The sequence below is a fragment of the Lepisma saccharinum genome, unplaced genomic scaffold (genome assembly GCF_977018435.1).
Source record: "Lepisma saccharinum unplaced genomic scaffold, izLepSacc3.1 HAP1_SCAFFOLD_493, whole genome shotgun sequence".
In the NCBI taxonomy this organism is placed as follows: domain Eukaryota; kingdom Metazoa; phylum Arthropoda; class Insecta; order Zygentoma; family Lepismatidae; genus Lepisma; species Lepisma saccharinum.
In genome coordinates this window covers 100,226-123,800 of record NW_028143179.1, presented here as the reverse complement: position 1 = coordinate 123,800, position 23,575 = coordinate 100,226, and the positions used below count along the sequence as shown (strand labels likewise).

Sequence of the window (23,575 nt, the reverse complement as noted above, 5' to 3'; positions counted from 1 at the left end):
GCGAGAACGAAATAACAGGTTGTCCCGATGCGCCTGTCGTACACTGACCTTCTCCCACGGGTCAAAATCAAATTAGAAAAACAATGGGACGATTGGTGCATGCAACAACTACAAAACACCACTACCTATAAAGCCTGGTTTACATTGGTCGAGTAGACGGGAGAGTAGCTAGAGCGAGTAGGGTAAAGCGAGCTACTCTCATCGTGTAAACAACTGGGGAAAGCACTGGAGCCAGTACTCGCTCCAGTACTCAGGATAGTCGAGTGGCTGTCCACGGAGGACAGCGACTCGACCGAGTAAACGCTTTCTGAGGACAGTATAGAGTTTGTGTTGTGTCTGTGAGTGTCCATGGAATTTGTGTTGATTGTGGGAACAAACAAAATAAACTACATATGTATGAAGTTGAAGAGATGAGACTTGATGTATTTGGCGTAGGAAAAATAAAAATAAGGAATGGACATTTCCACTCAATTTTTTTACAACAATTTTAAAAACTACACCCTGGAGAAATGACCCCTGCAAGTTCTCGCGTTTCTCTGCGTCCTGTTTAAGGCAGAAAGGAGACTTCCAAAGTTGCGAGGCTAGCGTTGCGCTGAAAACACGCCGCCGCCATGTTACTACGTCACTTCTCAGGGAGAGCTCGTTTGTCGTCTGTTTCGAGCGTCCAGTTCCGGATGGGTAGCCCACGGTGAGCGAACACGTGCAGCAGTTTTACAAATCTGTACCGATTTAAATAATGGAAGAAGGAGCGATAGCAGAAAGGAAAGCTATGCTTTGTAATGATCATTCTTCTATGAAATATCCCTGCTGCTCACGTGCAAGATAAATGAAAGGGTTCAGCTGCGTGTGTGTTCTCAGGCCATGCAAAAAATATTGCTTATAAAATTGGTTGCTGACCAGACACTCAAAAATATTTTTTAAACTTATATTTACCGTAACCTATGTAGTGCAAAATAGGAATTTTCACATTCTTCACTTTATTTATAAAGCCTATTTAACATTATTTTCCATAAAGCAATTTCATTTTGTGTTCCATTTCTGTTGCGCAAATTATGATCAAATATTTTTGTGCATATAAGAGAAAATACACTGAGAAGATTACATTAGTTGCACAGTACATATCTATACTTAACAGTTGGGCTGAAAAGTTCGTAGGCTGACTCATAGATGGCGTTACTAGAATTAAATCCATGTGATTTTTACTTAGTGCTAACCTTCAAAAGATACGTGTATAAATTTCACAGCTGCCGGATAATTAGTTCGTGAGATATAGCATTGTGAGTGAAGCAGCTTTTGTTATTGTGAAAAAATGGATAAAAAATAATTTCGTGTGTTAATAAAGCATTGCTTTTTGGCGAAAAAAAATACTGTTAAAGCCAAGGGTTGGCTTGATAAACATTATTCGGACTCTGCACCAGGAAAATCAACCGTTGAGAAGTGGTTTGCTAAATTTAAACGAGGTGAAATGAGCATCGAAGACGATGCACACAGTGGACGCCCCAAAGAGGCTGTTACCGACGAAAACATCAAAAAAGTCCACAAAATAATTTTAAATGATCGTAAATTGAAGTTGATCGAGATAGCTGAGATTATTACATAGCGTTGTTGGAGCGTTTAAAGGATGAAATCACGAAAAAACGGCCCCATTTGAAGAAGAAAAAAGTGCTGTTTCATCAATACAATGCACCGTGTCACAAATCAATGAAAACGATGGCAAAATTATATGAATTAGACTACGAATTGCTTCCCCATCCACCATATTCTCCAGATCTGGCCCCCAGTGACCTTTTCCTGTTTGCAGACCTTAAAAGAATGCTCGCTGGAAAGAAATTTATCACTGATGAAGAGGTAATCGCCGAAACTGAGGCCTATTTTGAGGCTAAAGAGAAATCGTACTATAAAAATGGCATCGAAAAATTGTATGACCGCTATAATCGTTGTATCGCCCTCAAAGGCAACTATATTGAATAATAAAATCGAATTTTGTCAAAAAAATATTTTTTACTATGTTAGCCTACTAACTTTTCAGCCCAACTATTAGTTTATGTATAATTATTACAAGAAAATAATGTGTATAACCATGGGCGTATTTAAGGGGTATTCAACGGGTCCAACCCCCCTCTTTTTTTGGTTCACTAAAATTACCAGTTTCCTTGTTCTATCTGCTTGTTCATAAAAAATTCATTCGGACTTATTTCATTCTCTTAAATTAGAGACGTATAGGACGGGATACGGAAGGGAAGGAAATTTCGTAATTCCACACACCAGGTGGGACTGCAGACCAATATCTGCAATTTCTTGATAGTTTCGGAATTTCTGCGATAAGAAACTGCATTGAGACTGTCAAATCAGTTATTTTTTCCCCCTCGAATCATATTAAAGAAATTTGGTTCTTAAGAACGTAGTGACACAAGATGAACAGAAAAGTATCAATACTAAGTAGAGTGACTTCATGACTACAAACACACAACTTTGTCGGGTCCAACATCCTCTCCCCCCACGCTCCCCAACAAGCTTCCGGCCAGCAGTGTCGTGGATTTTCACTTACGAAATAAAGCAACCCTAATTATACCAAAAGTTGATCCATCCCTCCCCCTCCCCCCGTGAACTATATATACGCCCATGTGTATAACAATATCCCATACTGAAATGGTACGATATAATTACTTTGTATTGCGAAAAAAGCCGCCTCATCTCGTTACCCCGAACTCATTAATTGTTTGGTTCACAACTTCACCACTAAGGGCCCTATCGAGACGAGACATGGCAGCCTTGGTCTCGTTCTCGTTGAGAGTTGTAAATGTCTGTCTTGTGTTTATTTGTGAATGTCTCATTGACAGTCTCGTCTCAATTTATAAACATCCGTCTTGGTTTGGGAGGGCAATTCTCGTTCTCGTCTCAAGTCTAGAAAAATAGAATTAACAACGTATGCAAAGCCTTATCATTATAAATACAAAAAAAAAAACTTTCTTAATATTTTTTTTAGACTCCTCGTTTCGACGGTACAGCCCTCGAAAACTAAATATTATCCTGCTTATATATGCAAACCAAACTGCAGATTCAGAATTACCAGGAATGAAGTGGCGTTGTAATTATTATACACAAAATTCATGATTTATCTGAGGAAGTCGCATGTTCCAGGTTTGACTCTCGGCCTGGGCATGACTGTTTCGTTGTGAGTGACATTTCATTGAACTGGAAATTGTTACATGGGAGGATGTTTGCTCGAGACTTTGGGGACAGCAGAGGGGATGCTTCTATTGTTAATGTTAGTGTTGTTCACGAAACGAGACATTTTCCGTCTTGTCTCATAAAAGGAGATGGGACAAGTGAATGTTTTCGAAATGAAATGCGACAGAAGAAAAAGTTCGTCTCGTATGGTGGCAGGTTGGGTGATAGTAAGATTGTGCTTGTTGGTGGTGGTGTTAGTGTGCGTGGGGGGGAGGTGTCCTCCTGCACCCCGACTTCGAATACTGCTTGTAGTCATTCATCTTCATTGTAGCAATAGCCAAAAGTGGGAAGAAATGTGATGTTAGAGAAAATACATACTAAATTAACCATGCGTTCTCATCGTTGCGGTTAAGCAAAGTGAACGGAAAAGCTACGTAAAAGTAGGCTAAATACAAAAATATTAACTGAAGAAAACTGTCAGTTACTGCAGGAAATTTAAAAACTACCCGTACCTTATTATACCGTATCACCTCTTATATTGCTAGTGTTGCCCCCGGGACGAGACGGAATAGGCTTTTAACAATTCGATACGAGACGTGATTCATCATGTGTCCCTTTGACAAACGAATATTTTCGAGACGAGACAGCATTTCACAGCATTTCCACGAGACGAGACAGGCCAAAGTCTCGTCTCGTGGGCAACACTATATATTGCAGAAATTGGCGTGGAAACCAGTGTGTTATAAACGTATTATCTTAAAATTTGCGAAGAAAATATTATGACGAAAATAATTGTAATTCCAGAAAAGGCATTCCTATAACATTAAGTTCTTGCCAGTCAGAACTAACCTACGTATTCGCAATGAACAAGGCCATTCAGTTCAGCCATTGACTGTTACCAGGTTTGCTTTGTCACCCTAATGGGAAAACCCTCTACCGAGTGGCTGAATTATAGCAAATACTACTATACTGCTAGGGTGTGATTCATCTCCAAGAAATGGAGCACAGATTTTTGCACTTGAAGTTGTAAGATACTTATTTTACACAGTAACAAGTGAATTTGCTGTCGCTTCCGCGGGTCATGCTAAGTTGACGGGACGAGCAGAAGCCCCGCCTGCACGCATTTCTAAGTGACGACGTCAGAGGACCTCCTGTCTGTGGAGAGGACGTTTTCAAATCCGTGACGTAGTAGGTGAATTTCAGCGGTGTTTGAAGGCGTGTTCTCGAGAACCGAAACAAATATCGCCGAGATATTTTGCACATCTCATGTTTGTGTTATTATCTGTAAAATGAATGGATTTAAAACGTTTTTCATGTCAAAGTGGAAATGTCCATTTACGTTCAACCAAGAATGATCGAAAATAGAAAAATCAAAGAAATTAGGTTTCTTCCAGACATGTCCTTGTGCATTTTTGTATTCATTTCTCGTGTAAGCCGTATAGCAATACAGAAAATCCCCCCAAACCAACCACCTCCATCAAACACCAGAACAACGGCGAAGCAAGCTTTGCGCATGCGCGAATTGGCCAGACTTGAGCAAAACTTCCAAATATCTGGAATGCCTGAATTTTGTGGAAAACTGAAGGGATAGTGGAAAATTGTTCCAACCCGCAACCCCCCATCCACTTTCACATCTGGTTGGGATAGCAATAAACCGTTCTCATGCCTGGCACGAGGGTCAGCGACCTTGAGCGTCTTTGGTTTCAAAAACATGAATTTACCCCGTATTAGTATTAGTGCAGTTTTAGCAATGGTATTAGTGTTTACCATGCGAATGCGTACCGGTCACGTCGTTATACACCCCAGTTCATATACAGTGCCGGTAACTTCCTGTCAGTGTGGAGAAACTTCACAATCACTCACCCATTTATTTCTTCAATGCCCACTTCGGCAACAACATCGCAATACTCTTTATAAACAATTACAACGTGTGGATATCCCATTTCCGATGTCCCTTTCGACTCTTACTTTATGAACCGCGGACTGACGTCATGTGGATCTTGTACAGCTTTGCATGGAAACACAAAATCGTAACGTAAACAAACACAGACTTGAAATGTAAACAAACTTTCACATAGCAAAACACGCACGTTTTTAGACTTTAGAGACATGGTATCAGAAAAAGAAGAGTGTTACTAAAGTGTAGGTGTTCTTTGAGAAAAATGAACTGCTACCAACTAGGACCTCTGGCAGGAAATCGCTAATAGGCGGTGTGTGCCCAGTGCGCCAAACGAAGACGACGACTGCATGGCAACACTGCTCCATGTTTACATTTTATGTGCTAACAGTAGGGAAACCACGGTGAAAGTATTTAATAATTAAAATGAAGGAGTTTGCTGACATAAATTATATATTAAATAGCAACTATCAGAATCTTTGTCGTTTGTGTTTGAAGAGTACAGAAATGAAACTAAATCTATTTTGTTCTGAAGGAATCAGACGGGGACTCTGCCAGAAGATCCTAAATTGTGTTTCACTGATTGTGAGTAAAATTAATGATTGAATAAAAATATTGTTCATATTAAAGGAAATGCAAAGGAACGAGTTTACAATACCGCACCACTCTCAAATTTCTATGAAATTTCGCCTACTCACTAATTGTGAACTCCTAATCACGAATCTGCATGTAATAATTGGCGGTCGAGTATGGAAATCGAGAAAAAAAATAAACTTATGTTTTCTTAACGTAACGTATCGCACAACACTTTAGCAACATTGTGTTCTGACGTCACGGGAGAGAGCTCTTTCATGTTATGCAGGACACGGTATAGTTCTCTTAGCCAAAATATTAATTTTTCTTTGTATTTATGCTAATGGAACCTAACCTCGTAGGCATTCCTCGTCTGACGTCAATACACAAGGTAGCAAGATTGTTGTACGTAAAAGAAGACCATTAACGAATTGCGAAAGAAAGATGATGTATAGTTCTCTTAGCCAAAATATTAATTTTTCTTTTTATTTATGCTAATGAAACCTAACCTAACCTCGTAGGCATTCCTCGTCTGACGTAAATACACAAGGTAGCAATAATGTTGTGCGTAAAGGAAGACCATTAACGAATTGCGAAAGAAAATGGTTCCGAATTACTGTGTATTGACAATCACAGTGGTAAATCGCAAGGTTATTTTACAAGTTCTACACGTAAATGTACAATTTTAACAAGTGACTGCCAAATATGAACTACAGATACGTCATCAGGACACCGAAATTAGTAACTAGGCGAAATTTTATAGAAATTGGAGAGTGGTCCGGTATTATAAACTCATGCCCAGTTCAAATATCCCACTAATGTCTCTGTCAACTTAAGCAGAGATAATATTTTGGTAACAGTATGGTATAGGGAAAACACATTTCACTCGTTCATTTCATCATTTTTTACATTCGTACTTACCTATTATGCATTGTGAAATATTGTTTAAGGTGGGATTTCGCTTTTTTCATGAAAATAGCTTTAATTTTCCACATATCAAGTAATTATTGTTCGTTCCTCTCACACACAATATGGCAGAGAAATCTTGACTAGCGTTTCGATGATCAGTGGGTTTGCAGTGCTGCAACCTTCTTAACCGAAAAATACCTACTTTCTTGTTACTCATTTTGTATTTTTTTCTGGGTTCGAAAACCCCACAAACCATGCATGTTTAGCCCCATACACCATTCACGGATAGCCCCACAAACCATTCTAATAGCCCCACGAACCATGCACGGATAGCCCCACAAACCATTCATAAATAGCCCCACGAACCATGCATGCAAGGTTAGGTTAGGTTCTGTGAGGTTAGGCAAACATAGTTAAAATTGTCATTTTCTGGCAAAGCAATGGCGAGTTTGTAAACACTGACCGGGGGTTATGTCATTGAATGCATGGAACATTTGGTTTACGTAGTCGAACGTAATGGAGGCAAGAGCTTTTGTGCATCGGAGAGACATTAATGTCGAAAAATACATGATTTACCGGCCGAATAAGTTGAACGAAGAGAGAAAACACTTCCATGAGCTTTCAAAAATCTACAGAAACTCAGTTCCGGAAGTAGTTTCTCCTGTAAATTTGAAGAAATGTGTTTTCCTTATACCATACTGTTACCAATGTTTTTAGTGTATTAACATTAGCTAGAGCATCACAGTGCTAATCTTTGTTGCTTATGAAGTAATTTTTTTATAGCGAACATGGTTTTGTAATTCAAATAGACATTTTTGTTAGTGAAATGATATGTCATATTCCTGTGTTATCCTAACGAAATAGAAGTAAGTAAGTTGAATGTACATTAGAAAACGATCCTTATAGGCAGTGTGCTTGTATACACCAGACTTTACACTGCGGGAAGAAATGAAGCACTTCTTCCATTTATGGTGTGCTAATGAATATTTGGTAACAGTTTGTTATATCGGAGATACATTTCTTCATTTTTACACAAGAAACTACTTACGGAAATGAGTTTCTCTAAGGTTTCTAACGTTCGTCGAGGTATTTTCTTTCATCGTGGAATCTATTTGACTGGGAAATCGTGTATTTTGCAAGAGAAATATCTCACCAACGCACAATTGCCATTGCTTTCCTACGTGAACCGGATGCTTCATACGTTTGATGATGTAACCCCCTGTCAGTGTTTCCAACCCCCCCTTTTTTTTAACTATGCTTGCCTAACCTAACCTTATCGGAAATGGTTCGTGGGGCTATTCGTGAATGGTTCGTGGGGCTATCTGTCAGCTACCTGTGCATAATGTGCAATTTGCACACATGACAAACACGATAGTAGGTAATTTTTGGTGAAGAAGGTTCGAAACACTGCATACCAACAACAGTAGTCAACGTGTGCCTGCCATATTGTGTGTTAGGGAAGCGAAAAAAGGAATAACAAAAACTACTCTCTATGTGAAGAATTGTGTTTGTTTTCGTGTAAAAAGCATAATGGCACCTTGAACTATGTTCCGCAATACACAATTCGTAAGTATGAACCATGAGAAACACAAAGTATCCAATTTTAATGTGTCTCCGATATAACAAACTGTTACTGAATATTTTCACCAGGTTTCACATCATAAGTACTACGCTGCCAAGATATACTTTCAGAATTCTAACTCTTGTTGCTTTCTTTACTGCCTGCTATTGATTTATGGAATGCTGGGTGATTAAATAATACAATTGTACTCTCACTTGCAGGTGTCAGAAAATGATAATCTTCCAAAGACTGTGTGTCACACATGTGTAGACAAGCTCGAAAATTTCCAGGACTTCAGGGATGCTTGTCATGAGACTGAAAATCTTCTTCATGCATACATCTCATCTTCTAGAGAAAGAACTGACATATCGCCAGCAGTAACAGATCCTAAGGTATTTTTCTTTTATGAAACAGTTATGTCAAGTTTTTACTTCACACACACACATACCATGAGCTTCGCCATAAATTTTTGTAGCAGTGTCAGGCTAATGATATAACTTGAATAGTTGAAAGAATGACAATAAAAATTGATATGACTATGATTATTATACAGTAATAACTATTACAAATGATTGATTGAGTTAAAATTTTTGGGTGCTTCGGCACGTCTGCAGTTGCAGTGGATACAAATTTGTGTAGTTCAGCCTGAAACGAATATTCCCTCAGAAGCAATCTTCCATACATGATCAAGTATGTTTATCATTGTCCTTGGGATGCTGGTAAGTATGATACTAAACGGAAGTAGAATCACAAACCTCTGGCTCCAGAGTACAGTGAATTGTGGGAAACTTGCATTGGACAGAACGTTGGGGTCTATTTCATGGGTGTTTCCAGCAGGGGCAAGGGAGGGGACATTTGTTCATCCTGGAATAACGAGAGGTAAAAAATATTGATTTGGTTCATTGTGCTTTTTTCTATTGGAAGTTAAAATAAATTTTATCCCCTTTTCAGATAATTTCAAATAAAGTATTGCCATAATTTCGAACCAGTTTTCTTTGTCCTCCACAGGAAAATGTTGTTTGCCCCTCTGGGGATAAAGTTTTGTTTTGCCCCACCCGAAAAAAAGTCTAGGTATGCTCACGTTTGTGTTGCATTTTCATGACATATTTTGTGTTTGTGTTAAGTGTATACTTCAGTGTTATTCAGAACAATTGCAAAATTTTCATTTTTTTGCGAATCAGAAGCACCAACAATATGCCTCCATAACCACCCCAAACTTTATTTATACACAGTGTTACAATTGAAACAAAAAATAAGACAATTCTCGCTGATGATAGAAATGGCTCATATGTTGATGTAATATTGCTGGTGAATTTAATTGAGAAATTAATTTGGATTAATGTTGTTTTCCCCCCCAAAATGCAGAGTAGAACAAGAATCTTACACAATCGTCATAAACTTATGACTTCTTGTTTTTTCCTTCTGTAGAGAAGAGTATATGATCTTTTGCTGACATTCTCATGCACAATTGATTGATTTGCTTTATTTGACTTCGCCTTTTGTGCCACTTTTGGCTAATTTGCAAAGATGAGGATGAGTGATGATATGATGAGATTGATGAATGGACACTCACAATCATCCATGCCCAGGCTAGGATTTGAACCTGGAACCCCTGGCGTCGTAGCATGGTGTGCTAACCACTCTGCCACGGAGGGCGGCATTTTCAGGCTCGAGTTTCAGGTTTGAATACTGAAATCAAATTCATGGTAATTTCTTTTAAGCAGAAGATTTGCATGCACAAGAGCAGCTACACAATGATAGTCTCCCTGCATTTTCAGCTCACTTTAAGCCCTAATATGAACCCATCAGTGCATGAAGCACCCCCCCCCCCTTCCTTTGTACAGTTTTATACATTTCTACATTTGGAGAGACCACACTGCTTCTAAACACTTAAAACTTCGTAATAACCTGTTGTCAATAAGCAGAGAACAATGCCTGCTTCGAACCAACATAATTTCATTCTTTAAAACAACACAGGATGTAGAATAAAAAGTAACGAAAATAGTGGTGGGAATTTGCCTACCATTATCTTTGCCGTTGACTATACCTCTGTGCATGTGCACACATGCCACAAAGGCATATGGGGCTGTGAAGGTATAGAGCTCCACATGTTCTTGATTTTGGCCATAGTTGGGATGTGATCAGCATCATGCCCGGCTGCCGTTACCCCACCCCCCAGGGTTGCCCATTTATACGAGGCTGGGTGGTCCTCAGAGCCACACAGACACAAGAAAATAACTGGAAATTTTCCTGAACCAGTTCACCTGCCCCAGGCTTCGAACCCGAATCTTCCATGTGGTAACCACATGCTCTACCAAGGAATTCTGCGTGAATTCTCTGTGGATTTTTCTCTCTAGATGTGAAAAATTGCAACTTTTATTAATCCAAATCTCATTGAATTTATACATATTCATAAATGCTCTGAGGCAAGTTTTTGACAGCTTTTATATTTATCAAGGAAGGGAAAGAAAGTTGTGTGGAAAATAGAACAGAATTCTCTCAATCCGTTTACTTTGTTAGTGTCCTTTACAGAACAATCTATCTGACAGACGGAAGATTATTGCAAGATAAGATATATTTAAAGTTCATTACTTAAATTTGAGTCTGATATTATTTTACAATAAACAGTTTTTCGTAGTGTAGTATGTCCCATAAAATTTGTGACGTGTGTTTGTAGATGTATTTTGAGTCTGTATATGAAATGGCAAATGTAAATTCTGCACCTTTAATTAAATGTTTTAAATATATTTACCATTTAATTTAACTGAATTAGAATTTTTGGGAACATTGGAATCGCACAAGCCCTTTATATTGTTAATATATTTATGTCGTAATACATTGAAATGGAGAAAACATGTGCTTGTATCCTTAAATTTTTGGAAAGTTTGGCTTGAAAACTGGGAATTATACTTGAATTTTATGAGGGTCCTAGAGTGCCTACCAACTGAGCTACCGTGGCTCCCAACAAATATCCAAATATTGTGACAATGGAGATAGATATACCTGAAATGTCAATAAATCTTTTATTTCCATTTGGTGTTTCTTTTAAGTATGTACTTCCACTGGGTATTGGTAACTGGCAACCCGAGATCCCTTGATTAAAAGCTGACAGCCCCACTACTATGCCATTGGGGAGCCTACTCTTTATTTTTGTGGTATTGTAATGTGCTCTGATTTTAAAGTAAGACTTTTCTCACATTTGCGGCATTATTATTGTTATAGTCAATTTTTTTAAGGATCATTAGTGCTCCATGCTAGGATAGTAAAGTTTCATCTACAGGTAACACAAACACATGATCGGAAGAGGGATTTGATGCTAGGTTGGAAGAGAAAGAAGTTTCATGCTGATTTAACTGCATAGCCATGATTTTTTTTACAGGGGCCACACCTTTGATTAAAAAGAAAACTAGTATGTTTGAAAACCTTTGATTAAAAAGAAAATTAATATGTTTGAAAATTGTTAAGGGAAAATAACTTGGAATGTACCTGGTATATCAACTGCAATTACTATTTGAACAAGTGTTCTCGGGCTACCAGCATGTTCTTTTCATAATATGAATCATCGCTAATAAGTATCATTGAATTAATAAATGTGTGCATTTACCAAAAGCATATATTATGTTCTCAAGGGGTCCCGGGTTCGATACCCGGTGGAGGTACAAGTGGTTCGGATCCCACTTTAAACTGTAGGTCCAGTCCCGATTAGTCTTACTGCGCATAAAGTGGACTTAAAACACCAAATCAACCAACCAACCATATATTATGTTCAAAACATAGAAATGTCATTATTCAGTAATTCTGATGTGATAAAATCTAAGGAAAGGGACACATTCTTTATTTGTGGAATACAGTATTTGAATACTTCTGTGAATTGAAAAACAGTAAGTACCAAGTTGCAAGCCATGCGGCACCATTTGTCAGCAACCCACTGTATCGTTGATTGTTTTCAGTCAGGGGTCTATAGATGAGTTGATATTTTCACGTCACTTTTACCTTAATATTGCAATTGTGCCAAGACTATAATAGTGTTGGTGGTCACATCTAATACCCCAACAGCATTTCGGATTTTCTGTCTGTTCCCCTCCTTGTCAAATCTAGGTGCAGGTCTGCATTTCATCCCATTTAATCTGTGAAATGAGATAATTTTCATATTGAAATTCTGAAAATGCACGTAATCGTTGCATGTGCTTGTAGGTGCATCTCACATCCCTTCACCACTTAAACAAAACAAAAAAAAAACAATGTTCATCTCTTGTAATCGGATGGGGTGATACTGAGAACGAAATACGTAGTGCAGTGGTTTGCTGTTTTTCATCTGTTTCACTTCAAATGTGGCAACATCTTAATGCCAAGAAGGGAGAACAACTTATTTCCGGCATGTAGCGAACTGACCTGAACAAGTCTGTAATTCAGTAAGTTTAACTTTTATTGTAATCATCAGTGAAACTTGCTGTGGTGGTCTAGTCGGTAGAGGGCCTGACTGCCACGCAAGAGACCCAGGTTCAATTCCCAGCATGGCCAATCTAAGGTTCGAATTTTCTGACCTTGTCCTTGCATAAAAGCGGTTCTGGCATTACCCAGACTGTTGTATATTGGTACCTGGGGTAAAGGTGGCCAGAGCATGGTACTGATATCATTAATATGGAATTCTACCTGCCCCCCCCCCCTCCCCCCTTGGCAAGGTTCATTGAGCACAGAGAACTTCACCATCAATGAATCAATTAGAACACTAATTGTTGAAGTTTTGCATACATATGTTTGTTTCCAGTACATGCAACTCTGAAAGTTACCTACATGTACAGTAAACCCTCATTAACGCGAATCCCAAGGGACCGAAAAATCAAGAGTTCGTGCTAACCTGGGACTCAAATTTTATTGTTGCAATACAGTTCTTTCTACACATTAACCATTTACATTACGTTTTATGTATGTCATCATAGAAGACAGTACTACAGTAATTAACTTTTAAAAAAAGTACTCACGGATCATTTTCTGGAGAAAAACAGTTCAGTATCTGTTGTGATGACACAGATTCCCAGATAGCTTTTATTGTATCAAGCACACTCCTACTTGGGGTTTCAGTCTTCTACGTTTTAAAGAATAGAAAAACACATTTGAACACATTGTGATCTGAATCTGTTCGTTACAATACTGTATAAGTTGATTGTTGACAAGATGATAGAGATTGTTGAGCGATTTCTTACGTTGCATTCTGCTTTCTTTCTTTTCTTTTTTTTTGCCTGTCCAGATTAAGCGGAGTCTGGCATATCGGGGGCCGAATTAATGAGATTTTACTGTATTTATTAATTGTGTTATTTTTTTCAGAGGATAGAACCATCTGCATCTATAGAACATAACAGGAAGACAACCACCATTGATGCTTTACCAAAAGAAGTTTCCATTAAAGTTAAAAGAGAACCAGAAGATTATTCGTGTGTTAAAAGAACTAACAGCAATAGCTGCCCACAAAGTCCAACAAAAAAGGTTAAAGTAAAACTTGAACCAACAGAAGATACTCGTAGGAATTTAACTTGTGCTGCAGAAAAGCAAATAGACAATGTAGATGCCCCTGCAGACTTCAGTTACAGTAATAGAAAAGGGTGTACAGTGCCGGCGTTCATTACTAGGAAAGGGGAGCATGTTTACTCACACCCAGGAGAGGTTCATAATCATAAGGCTCTAACTATTGCAGACAAAAGGATTGTAAATGGTTGTGAAATTTTACAAAACCAATCATCTCAAGAAGAAATCTCAACACAAAATCTTCAAATTACTGCAGTTCAAAGGTATGTATAAGACATACATATTGATATTGGTGATTTTTATACTTTAGTATTATTTTAAATTTATTGTACTGTACTGCACTACATACCACAGATATTAAGCCTCATGAAAGTGGGAAATGTCCATATTAGTGTCTTGCCAACACTGAAAGTGAAGTCCTGATTCCAACAATATTTATAACAAATATTGATTCAATTTTATTAGTTTTTATTTGAAAAATCTTGAATATACAGGCTGGTTGAGAAAAATGCATTGAAAATTTGCTGTAGTTTTTGTAATATTTAAGCAATCTTAATGAAACTTTATGTACACAAACGACATTATGGAATAGGATTACATATGTGCATATGTAAACTATGAAAGTGTGTTGTGCAATGGCAGCCAATAGAGTTGTAGGTCCATATTTTCTGACGCTACCTGACAGTGTTGCAAGGGTATGTTTGGCCCATCGTATCTCGCTGGTGAAACATTGGTGAGCTTGTTATCATGCAAGACAGCATCCCACCACTATTCGCACTTATCGTACGTGCCTGGTTGGACACAATTTTCCGGGATGTTGGCTGGGATAACGAGGACCTCACAAATGGCCTGCCAGAAGACCATGAATTCCATTGCCATTCGATGGAGAAAGCTGATGGATGCTTACATTGAATTCTGCGCTGACACATGTAATTCTATTCCATAATGTATATATACAGAACATTTCATTTAGATTGCTTGAATGTTATTTATTTATTTGAAAAATCCTGAATACAGGGAAAATCCATTTTATATCAGGATATCAACACAGAAAATAAAGATGCAATTAACAAATGAGAAACACGCACACACATACATATATGTATATCGAAAATGAAAACAATAAAAGTTAGGGTATGTCAAATATTAATTACTCTTCAACTACTTGAAGCATGCCATTCCGAAAGCCTGCTTGGATAAATGAAGCCTGGAGGCTCATTTAATGAATTGTACATGGTTTGTAGCCTCTACAGAAGTGACCTTTGTTCTAGGGATAGCTTTGAACCTTTTGTGTAAAAGGATGGTTTTTGACCCACATGCCCCCTTTGCGTAGCTACAGGGTTTGCATGCATATTTTATGTGCCACTTTTAGAAATGTATCCAAAGCTACATAAGTGCAGTCTGACAAGATTTTCAACCATGAAGTATAAGCTGCTTATTTTTGTTTATTTGCCATCTCTTTTTCCTCCTTTGCAAGTGGGACAACAAGAACTAGTCTTTTTTTAAATACGAGGGTGAATCAAATATGAATGAGCCTTGATTGGCTAAGCGTCGGAATTTGTAGCAGGGTGTAATTGGGCATATGCGTCCGGTAGGTGCGGCTGCCGTGAGTCAGGAACCAGAACAGCCGGCATGTCGCATGCTTCGTTTAGTAGCTCTCACGATGAGTGAGCAGAGTGTGTCAGTGTCTGTTGCGCAACGCATAATCATCAATTTCCTCACCCAGGAAAACGTCAAACCGGCCGAAAATTACCGGAGACTGCAGGCCCAGTTTGGGAATGGTACCCTCTTGTGGGCAGGAGTGAAGGTGTGGTGTAAGGAATTCCAGCAAGGCCGTGAACGTGTTGCAAATGAAGTGCACCCCCGTCATCCTCGCACCAGTGTGACGAATGACAACATGGCTCGTGTTCGTGAGCTTGTCGAACAGGATCGCCGAGTCACTGTGAAGCAAATTGCGGCAGAACTTGGTGTGAGCTATGGAAGTGTCCAATCAATCATCACAAAGCACTTGGGCTTCCGCAAAATCACAGCTCGGTGGGTTCCCAAGCTGCTGAATGTTGCTCAAAAAGATGACCGAGTTGGCATTGCTCGCCAGCTTCACACTCGTTTTGACGTGGAAGGGGAAGCGTTTCTGCATCGCATCGTTACCTGTGACGAGACGTGGGTGCATCATTACACCCCAGCATCCAAGCGTGCCAGCATGGAGTGAAGGAGGAAAGGCGAAGGAAACCACGTGAAGGCCAAAGTTCGGTTGTCTGCGGGGAAGGTGTTGACCACGGTGTTTTGGGACTGGAGGGGGATCCTACTGGTGGATTTCTTACACGAGCATCGGACCATCAACGCACCCTACTACTGCGGCCTCCTGGATCAAGTTAAGGTGCAGTATCGATGCAAATGACGAGGCTGTCCCATCCGCCAGGTCTTGTTCCTCCACGACAACGCCAGACCCCATACAGCAGGTGTTACGTGGCAGAAACTGGTGGAAATGCACTGGGAACCGCTTCCGCATCCACCGTACAGCCCAGACCTTGCACCTGTTCGGACCCCTCAAAGAAGCACTTGGGGACGAGCGATTTGCGACCAATGATCAGGTGGAAACCTTTGTGCGCAACTGGTTGGCTACCCGCCCAGCTTCATTCTACGAGAATGGCATCAAGAACCTACCACAACGTTGGGAAAAATGTATCACTAAGAGTGGAGACTATGTAGAAAAATAGGATGTGGCAATGTCTCTGTTTCCTTCAATAAATTTTGTTTTTCTGCACAAGGCTCGTTTATATTTGATTCACCCTCGTATGTATCATGTTAGATGCAAATCAGTACTTTAAATGGAAGTTCTTAGCTGGAGGGATGCTTGCATTGATCAAGAAGCAGTACAATAGACGGGAGGATGCTTAAAGAAAGTTTTCTTAACAGGAGGATGGGGACATTCCTCCCACTTTGAGCATGGTTACAGATAAATAAAATTCAGGTTTCCTGCCTGAAACACCATTGCAATCTGTGTATTTGTGTGCATACAGGATGGGGTGGTGGCACAATGCCTCAAAGATTTAATCAGGTCCTACCCAAAGGTCACTTCAGGCAACTGATACTCAAGAATGAGTGAAATGCCCATTGCAAAGTATGTTTTTGGAGCAGAAATATGGGTGATGTCTGTAAATTTATCCAAGAAGTTGTTTATTCCGTATGGTGGCCAAAACATTTTTTTCTTGAAACACGCAAGAGTGGAGCATGACAAAATCAAGTGCCCAAGAGGATGGAGACATATCGTGAGACATGAAGGAGAAAACTGAAGGGGTAGACCACATTGGCAGGTCCAAACAAATCATTAAGATGTGATTTGGGAAAACTAGAAACAAATTAAGACATTGGACATCCTGGAAAAGGTCAGGAATTTTCTTTTTCTGGAAAAGTAATGAAAAATTTGTTTTTGTAGTAGTGCATTTACCCTTTTTAAGTGGGTATTTTGCATGTGCCAGATCTCTTCCGTAATGGGTAATATTAAAAATTATAACTCCTCATCGCTCTCCAAAAGTGCATTTTCTATACTTGAAGAAGATAGGCAACTTCTTTCCTGCTTTGAGCTATAACGGAAAAGCTCCCGACTTAAAATGAGAAAAGCCAGGTGTCCCAGGTTAGAATCCCAACCTGGCCATGGCAGGATAAGCAGCTAGGAAAGTGACACTGTGGTACCATTGTGTAAATCTCATGGTGATTGTGCCAAGTTAAATAGTCTGGAGATTCTAAAGAGTGGCATTTTATGGTTGAAATGCGAACTAAACCAATAGTGAAACAAGCAAGTCTGTAGCTTGTCATATACATAAGATACTAGACAGAGAATCGAGGATGGATATATCTGTGGAACTCACTGAATGGATTGACAGTAGGTTTTTGGGGAAAAAAATAGTACATGCAAAAGAATGTTAACTTGTTGTTGGCAAAATATATGCTTCAATTTTATATGCTCAGTATTTCCAGTAGTTCCCGTGGAAACTGCATAACAAGCACTCGAGGAAAAGGGTCATGTTTTGAAAAATATTTTGTATTTTGTAAATTTTCATGTAGAAATCTACTACAATAACTAGTGATTGGTATTTACCCCTCTCTTTTGCAATTTTTGGGGGTGTTTGGTAGGTCTCTTATCTGGAGTAATATACACAGTGCGGCAATTTAAAAAGAGACTGGTGCTGTAAAAAATAAACAAGTCCTCATGGAAAGTTACTTACCTTGGATCATTCAAAGTAGTACCCTCCTGCATCTACATATCATAGCGCAATGCCTACCAATGCAAGGAAGGATTGCTGAAATTCGTTTTGTATAACACTTTTTAAAATACATGTCATAGCCTTCTTGATTGTCCCTATAGGCTTGCTACAATATGTGAAACGTTTCCGCAGCAGTTTTACCCAAGAGCGCACAAAACTTGATGTTTGCTCCTTGTTCCATGTTTAAATCACAACACATGCCCACATTCAACAATGCCACAAGTGGCAATGTCGCTCAAGGTCAATGAGCTCTGCGTCGATTGTTTGTGAGATACCTGTTACTTGTTCACACCACAGAACGCATGCACAGTGGTGCCACCTACCGAGAAAAAAATCAAGTCTTGATTTGAAATTGCCGCACTGTGTATTACAAAATTTCACTATAATTGTTATGAATTTTTAAATAAAAAGAATTTCATTAATCATTTGTCAATACATTTAAAGTATAACATGGGAACTCACCCCTGATAGTATTTACTAGCTTCCTTCCCCCTACCCAACAATCAATTACTGTTCTCTCCATTACCTTTACATTTCAAGTTAATATTCTTTCATATAAGAATATGTGTATAAGGTGTAAACAACACTTAGAAAAGATAGAAGCCCAATTGTTATTGAAGTGACAAATCATAAATCCTTTATTAGTTAATTAATAAAAGTTATCATTGGTGATTTACAAGACCACAATTTTGTTTTAAACTATTTTCATGGACACTGACTGTCCGAATGATGTCTGGAAAAGTCAGGAAATTTTGCTTTGTGTTTATAAGCTAATGAGTAGGCAGTTTTCGAACGGAAATGACAAGTGACACATTGAAATTTTCCACCAATGTGATAGTGATAAGCGACATAGGCTCCTACAGTCAATAAAAAAAAAATACATTTACTTTGCATGCTTGACCAACTGATTGAGGTGACACAATACACACTATTGAGAAAGTGGCCCAATCCTAGTGACGTGCACGGCATGCAAATGGTTGCATTTGTTTATGGCACTACGACACCAGGGGTCCCGGGTTCAAATCCTGGCCTGGGCATGGATGTTTGTGAGTGTTCATTCATCATATCATCACACATCCCCTCTTCGCAAATTAACCAAAATGACACAAAAAGTGAAGTAAAATAAAGCAAATCAATCAATCAATCAAGCATTTGTTTATGAATGTTTGTTCACAAGTGGCATGTGTTGCTTTTCACCTATCACCTGTAGCTTTGGTTTGAAAGCTCCCTTAGCAGAAAACAGAAACAAATTGGGAATTCAAGAGAATCAAAATTACATTCAAGTTCCACATCTCCCTGCTGTACATATAAAGGCAAAAGTAACAATGGAGCAAGGAAGAAAGATGAGATGAATAAAAATATGAAGTGATCGGGGAAATTATGTGGTTTAAAAATTTGTGATGAGCACTTCAGGAGAAATGGTTATTTTACATCACTTTTCCACCTCTCACATTATTAATCATGAAGATAAGTATGTATGATGATTAAATGGAATAGATGATGGGACAGACATAATAGCACCATCATACCTTGCCTAGGATATGAACTTAAAGCATGTAGCTTTATAACTCCATCATAAAGGCTGGTAAATCATGCCATTGTACTGTGGTGACAACAAAACTAAGATATGTGTCAACGAAACACAAAGGTTGGTCCCAGAAGACAAAATCAAGTTAATGAAATCAGTTGGAATGCAAAGAGGTAGGTTTGTTTCGATTGTGGTGCCTATTTGCAGAGTGTTATAATTAGAAATTGAACATAGAGTTTTGTAGTTCTTTATAATCATTATAATTATTCAACTTGATGCAAGGCAATGTGTTCTCTTGCACTGGGAAACACATTTTTTCTTGATAAACGTAAACACCCCTATATGCCTCCATGGCATGGTGCAAAGCACAGGAGAGCACTTTACTTTTTTAAAAAAGTAAACAAAATACCTATACTCTGTTACTTCTTACAACTATTGAGCTTGAAGATACTAACGGAAAGTATGCTATTCTGTTGTAAGATGTCCTGTATTTATGTTTATGAATAATATAATTGTGTATTTTTTTAAATTTATGTTTTATATTTCAGGTATGTTATGCTTGTAATTAATCTTAATAATGTGCATGGCTTGTTGCAATGCGACTTCAAAACAATAAAAGCATAATGTTACTTCGAGAAAATATCATTTCCAAAGCTTGACAAAAATGACACTTGTTTATTGATCAGGGCTGAGCCAATATAGCTAGTATACTCAATCTCTTATGGAAAATTCATACAAAGCGGCAGGTCACAAGTGTCACTTGGAAATGAGCCGATCAATGGCAACGTTTCACACCATAGCAGCATGAGAGGCTGCACAAGGTAAAATCCTCAAATGACATGTGTTCCCTGTCGCTTGTCACTTGGATGTGAATTATCTCTTAGAGATTTTCACCTATACTGATAATTTTGATAAGTTGATAATTTTAATAAGTCAAAGTGTGTAGTTCAGATTGTGTATAATTTTTAGGTTGCAAGTTTTCCATAGAAATCTACAAGTTATATATAATTCAACATGACATAATGATTAATCACAGGTCTGATAATCAAATTCCTCCCTGGAAACTTATTGCTAAAGTAATGAAAATTCCACATTGCGTAAACATTCCAGGAGATATAAACTCCTCAAAAAATTTGTGTGGTGTTTTTGTGGACTCCATTAGACACCACACTTTGGAAAAAATCGACCTGCATCAATGATACAATCTCAGCTGACTCTTTCCAGTATCAATAGCAGTGGTATGAACCAATATCAATACCGCTGATGTATCAGTATCGGCTCATCCTTGATTCATATGTGTAATTCTAGATAAGATTGTGACCTTCACTCTTGCAAATTTGAAATGTTCTAATAGTTCTGTGTATAACATTCTAATTTTATAGGGCTGTAGTGAAAAATAGGCAAAAGGATGTTAATGAAGTCCCCAGCCAGGTTAATTCCACTACCATAAGGGAAAATTTACAAAATGAAATGTCATCAAATAACATGGGACTCAATAATGATTGTCTGGAAAGGTTAAAATTGCCACAAGTCACCAAAGAAACTGCAACTGTGAATATGTTACCATCTGCTGTAAAGTTATTTCTGCAAGAACATGACATTTATTTGAACAAAAGTCTTCAAGACGTCCGGGACCTGACATGGAAGAAACATAACTGTCCGCAGTGTTCAAAGTGCTTCCTGCAGAAAGTGGATCTCACAAGGCATTTGAGAACTCACACTGGAGAACGGCCATATGTCTGCAGTGTTTGCTTTAAGAGATTTGCACAAAAAGGGAATTGTGATAGACACAGCAAACGTCATTTGATATGTTGATAGGTTATTATTGTGATAATGAATACAAATCAGTTTTCGACCCTTTATTATATAAATAAAGCATATTATTTCTTAAGATTTGTTTTTTTGTATTGTACACTCATGAACCCTTCTAGGTTGTAAAGTGCTGACAACATAGCTTGGCAAATGAAATGGTGGTAGTGCTTAACAGTGTCCATACTTATGAACTTGACCCAGTTTCAAAGCTGTTACTATACGGTGTATGCTTTTAGAAGGAACATGAGTTCAACCGATACACAACCAGCGGTGGTGCTGTTGCCAAACCAACTCCTAGCGGAAGGGGAACACAGAGAATTCGTTGTGTCCAATATTCAACTTTTTATACATAATGATGCATAATGCATGCACGTGATATTTGAGCACAATGAAATATATAGTGAAGAATTCTACACAGGATTATATCAGATCACTGCAGCATATAAAGGAAACTCGTACCTGAAAGCAGTTTGAAGGTATTTATTATAGAGGAACTGCAAGGCCATCATCATGGCTCTCGTTTCTGTTTTCTGGCATGTTTCCCAAGAGATTTGAATAGGGGTTCACCGATTTCTGTCGTAGATATTTTACCCCCTTTTATAATACGCGACACAGTATGCACACATTCACCACACACTTTAGCCGTAAGTTCCCAACTCTGAGAAAACACTGTTTCAGCATGCACTTGTTCCGTGAACTAAGAATTCACTTTAAAACTAAGATTTCTGTCCTGTGAATGTAATATTTTACCCTTGATGCCTGTACTACTGGTACTAGATTTCGATAGCGACATTATTAATTTAATTTGGTTTATTTTACTTTGCTTTTCTGTCACTTTTGGCTAAATTCGAAGATGGGGCCGGTGCGACATTATTTAATAACACTCACGGTACACACACTATTGCACAACTATCGAACATAAGGGCTATAGTGCACCATGCGCTACAACACCAGGGTTCCCGGATTCGAATCCCAGCCCGGCCAAAGGTGTTTTTAATTGCCTCTTCAATTTCATCATATCACCCATCCTTATCTTTGTGATTAGCCAAAAGTGGCAGAAAAGCGAAGTATAATAAATCAAGTCAATCAATAAGGGCTGTATTGAATCCTCTCACAACTGTTCTTTGTGGTGTATAGTAAAATTATCTTACACCACACTTATTGCGAAACGCTGAACTCAAACTGACTTAAATCACTCGCAATGTTCGTGAACGCCCACGACAAGGAAAGGTCATTGTGTATATTCAGCCTAATTTGACACCCATATCTTTACCAAGACACAACAACTCAGCGGAGTCAACACAGCAATGAAAAAAACAGACTGAACACTGAAGAAAAATGAAAGGGTCAGTGTATGTGTGTAGAGACATGTTGTTTCCCATGTTTTTTCGAGAAACCATAACTCCGGCTGTAGGCGACGAAAATTCATGGAACTTGGACAGTCAGGTTCAAATTGTCGTGTCCCATCTTGTGATGAACCTTAAAGTGGTGAGTTTTATGAAAACTTCGTGCGCGCAAGAGAAATACAGAACATAGCGTTAAGTTGCGTGCCACAGATTCTTAACTGTACAACGTTGCACTCCTTCCATTGGCTAGTCGTCAAGGACATGCTCTCCGTAGCTCCGCCCGATATCGCTTCTAGAAATGTGCGTCGTATAACTGCAATGATGAAGTAGATTATGTTGAATGCCCATGGCGATTTTCAGTTGCCCTAACATGAAAAAAAATGGAACAGGGAGGCTACTCACTGGAAATTGCTTGAATTATGGTAATTCTGTTTGAATTATTGGCTCTGGGAATTCTGTGTGAATTCTACATGAATTTTTCTCTGTAGACGTGACAAATTGCAACTTTTATTAATCCAAATCCCATTGAATTTATACATAATTATAAATGCTCTAAGGCAAATTTTTCACAGTTTAGATTTTATTTTTATCGAACAAGGAAAGGAAAGCTGCATGAAAAAAAAAGTTTAAATCCCTTTACTCTTTTAGTGTTTTGGTTTGAGTTGCTGTTTTAAGTCCACTTTATGCACAGTAAGGCTAATTGGGACTAGACCTACAGTTTAAAATGGGATCCGAACCACTTGTGCCTCCACTGGGTATCGAACCCAGGACCCCTTCATTACAAGGCAATGATGCTACCACTGTGCCATGGGGGAGGCCCTCTCTTTTAGTGTCCTTTGCAGAACAATCTATCTGACAGACGAAAGATTATTGCAAGATAAGATATCCTGAAGTCGAATAGGCAAATTTGAGTTTGGAATTCTTATACAATTAACAATTTTTTGTAGCTTAGTACATCCCGTAACATCTGTGTCTTGTGTTTGAAGACGT

General features: G+C 38.5%; 1 protein-coding gene across 1 annotated transcript; it reads left to right on the top strand.

The window, feature by feature from the left end:
- Window positions 1-5,448: 5,448 nt before the first annotated feature.
- On the top strand, window positions 5,449-21,279 carry LOC145982961 (uncharacterized). Its single transcript, XM_083116244.1, has 4 exons — window positions 5,449-5,653; window positions 8,333-8,503; window positions 13,437-13,897; window positions 20,810-21,279. The coding sequence occupies exons 1-4, from the start codon at window positions 5,495-5,497 to the stop codon at window positions 21,240-21,242; spliced, it is 1,224 nt and encodes a 407-aa protein (XP_082972370.1). The 5' UTR covers window positions 5,449-5,494; the 3' UTR covers window positions 21,243-21,279.
- Window positions 21,280-23,575: the final 2,296 nt, after the last annotated feature.

Excerpts from the sequence above, each read along its gene's own strand:
- LOC145982961 (XM_083116244.1), top strand. The coding sequence starts at position 5,495 with ATGAAGGAGTTTGCTGACATAAATTATATATTAAATAGCAACTATCAG. Across the intron at positions 5,654-8,332 it reads TAAATTGTGTTTCACTGATT|GTGTCAGAAAATGATAATCT; the intron begins GTGAGTAAAATT and ends TCTCACTTGCAG. Across the intron at positions 13,898-20,809 it reads CAAATTACTGCAGTTCAAAG|GGCTGTAGTGAAAAATAGGC; the intron begins GTATGTATAAGA and ends CTAATTTTATAG.